General features: G+C 59.9%; 1 protein-coding gene across 1 annotated transcript in view; it reads right to left on the bottom strand.

The window, feature by feature from the left end:
- Positions 1-423: 423 nt before the first annotated feature.
- Positions 424-1,638, bottom strand: part of PTSG_08248 (uncharacterized protein) — a gene marked incomplete at both ends in the record, with an annotated part of 2,328 nt that continues 1,113 nt past the window's right edge. Inside the window, 3 exons of the mRNA XM_004991217.1 lie at positions 424-624; positions 869-1,111; positions 1,268-1,539. Coding sequence (XP_004991274.1) covers positions 424-624; positions 869-1,111; positions 1,268-1,539 — 716 coding nt within the window. The remainder of the gene's footprint in view (positions 625-868; positions 1,112-1,267; positions 1,540-1,638) is intronic.

Here is a 1,638-nt window from a genome sequence, read left to right as displayed (position 1 = left end):
CACACACACACACACACACACACACACACACACACACACACACACACACACACACACACACACACACACACACACACACACGGTCTCTGGCTGACACAGGTATGCACATGCACACGGTGACCGTTATTTACTCTGAGGATGCATATGTACAGGTTTGACGGGTCGACATGAACGTAGCAGTGTGTTGTCAGATGACGACAAGCAGACATGGAATATTGATGAAGGAAATTGGGAGGGGGAGCAAGGCAGGGCTGGTAACACATGTTGCCTCTACCAAGTCATCCCTCTTTCTGTTACAACGACGATGATCAACAAACACAGTGGCGGATACACGCAACCCCCCCCCCACACACAGACAAACAGACACACGGACACACAAACATACACACACACACACACACACACACACACGCATTGCAAGCGCTATGAGTTTGTCGACACCGACTGTTGCTGTTGCTGCTGCTGCTGCTGCTGCTGCTGCTTCTGGCCGATACCTGGGAGGACGGGGTGCTGGTTCCCTTCAAAGGGGGTGGCGGGCTGGACGTGGCGCCGCAATCGCGCACGCGACGACACCCGGCCGCCGCCAGCAGCAACAGGCGGCGGCGGCTTGGGCACCGCGCGCCCCTGCACAGCCAACGAGCGAGCGATGGTGGTGGTGGTGGTGGTGGTGGTGGTGGTGGTGGGGAGGAAAGGTGAGGGGTGCCGCCTGGTTTTGGCACACGACACCAACACGGATAGGCAGACGCAGCCACACCAACACACAAACGGCCAGAACCACAGATACACAGAGGCACAGACACGGACACAGACACAGTGACAGGCACAGACAAGCACGCACGCACACGCACGCACACATGCATTAACTCACTGCTTCTGTGGTCCCTGCCGTTGTGTCTGGCCTGTTGTGTTCGTGCGGTGTGGGCAGCGGTGCTGGTCGCGGTGGCGCGGATACAGCTGCCCGCGCTCGTCGCGAGCTGTCCACATCGCCACCACCAGCTGCCCTGGATCGCCCAGACTTTGGACGTTGCCGCCGCTCGCCACCACCACCATCACCACCATCACCACGCCCGTGCTGCTGCTGTTGCTGTTGCTGTTGCTCCGCTTCCTCCTCCTGTTGTTGTTGTTGTTGTTGTTGTTGTTGTTGTTGTTGTTGTTGTTGTTGTTGTTGTTGTTGTTGTTGTTGTTGTTGCGCCTTGCGTGCTGCTGCACGTGCGTGTGCGTCGCGTGCGCGGGCGACGACATCAGCGCTCGCAAGCCCCCCGGATACACCCGTCATCCCGCTACTGGCGCTGGTCCTCGATCGACGGCTGCGTGTGCGACCGCCACCGCCGCCGCCGCCGCGCTTGGGCGACGTCGCAGGCGACGCGGCAAGTGACCCGGGCAGCGGTGATATCGCACCGCGCTCGCCGGCCTCCGACGGGGCGTAGTTTGCATCGGCAATGGGCGTGGCAAGTGCGGAGCGAGCCACTTCCTCCATGGGCACCTGCACCACAGGCACTGACCCGGGTGCCCACGTATCAATCGGGATTGTGCTCGGCTCTGCATGCATGTGTGTGATGGCGTGTGTGAGTGTGTGGTGGTGTGTGTGTGTGTGTGTGTGTGTGTGTGTGTGTAGTGTGTGCATGTGTGTGTGTGTGT

The sequence above is a fragment of the Salpingoeca rosetta genome (assembly GCF_000188695.1).
Source record: "Salpingoeca rosetta unplaced genomic scaffold supercont1.21, whole genome shotgun sequence".
Lineage (NCBI taxonomy): Eukaryota > Choanoflagellata > Craspedida > Salpingoecidae > Salpingoeca > Salpingoeca rosetta.
The sequence above is the reverse complement of the archived record's forward strand: the minus strand, read 5'-3'. Positions and strand labels throughout refer to the sequence as shown.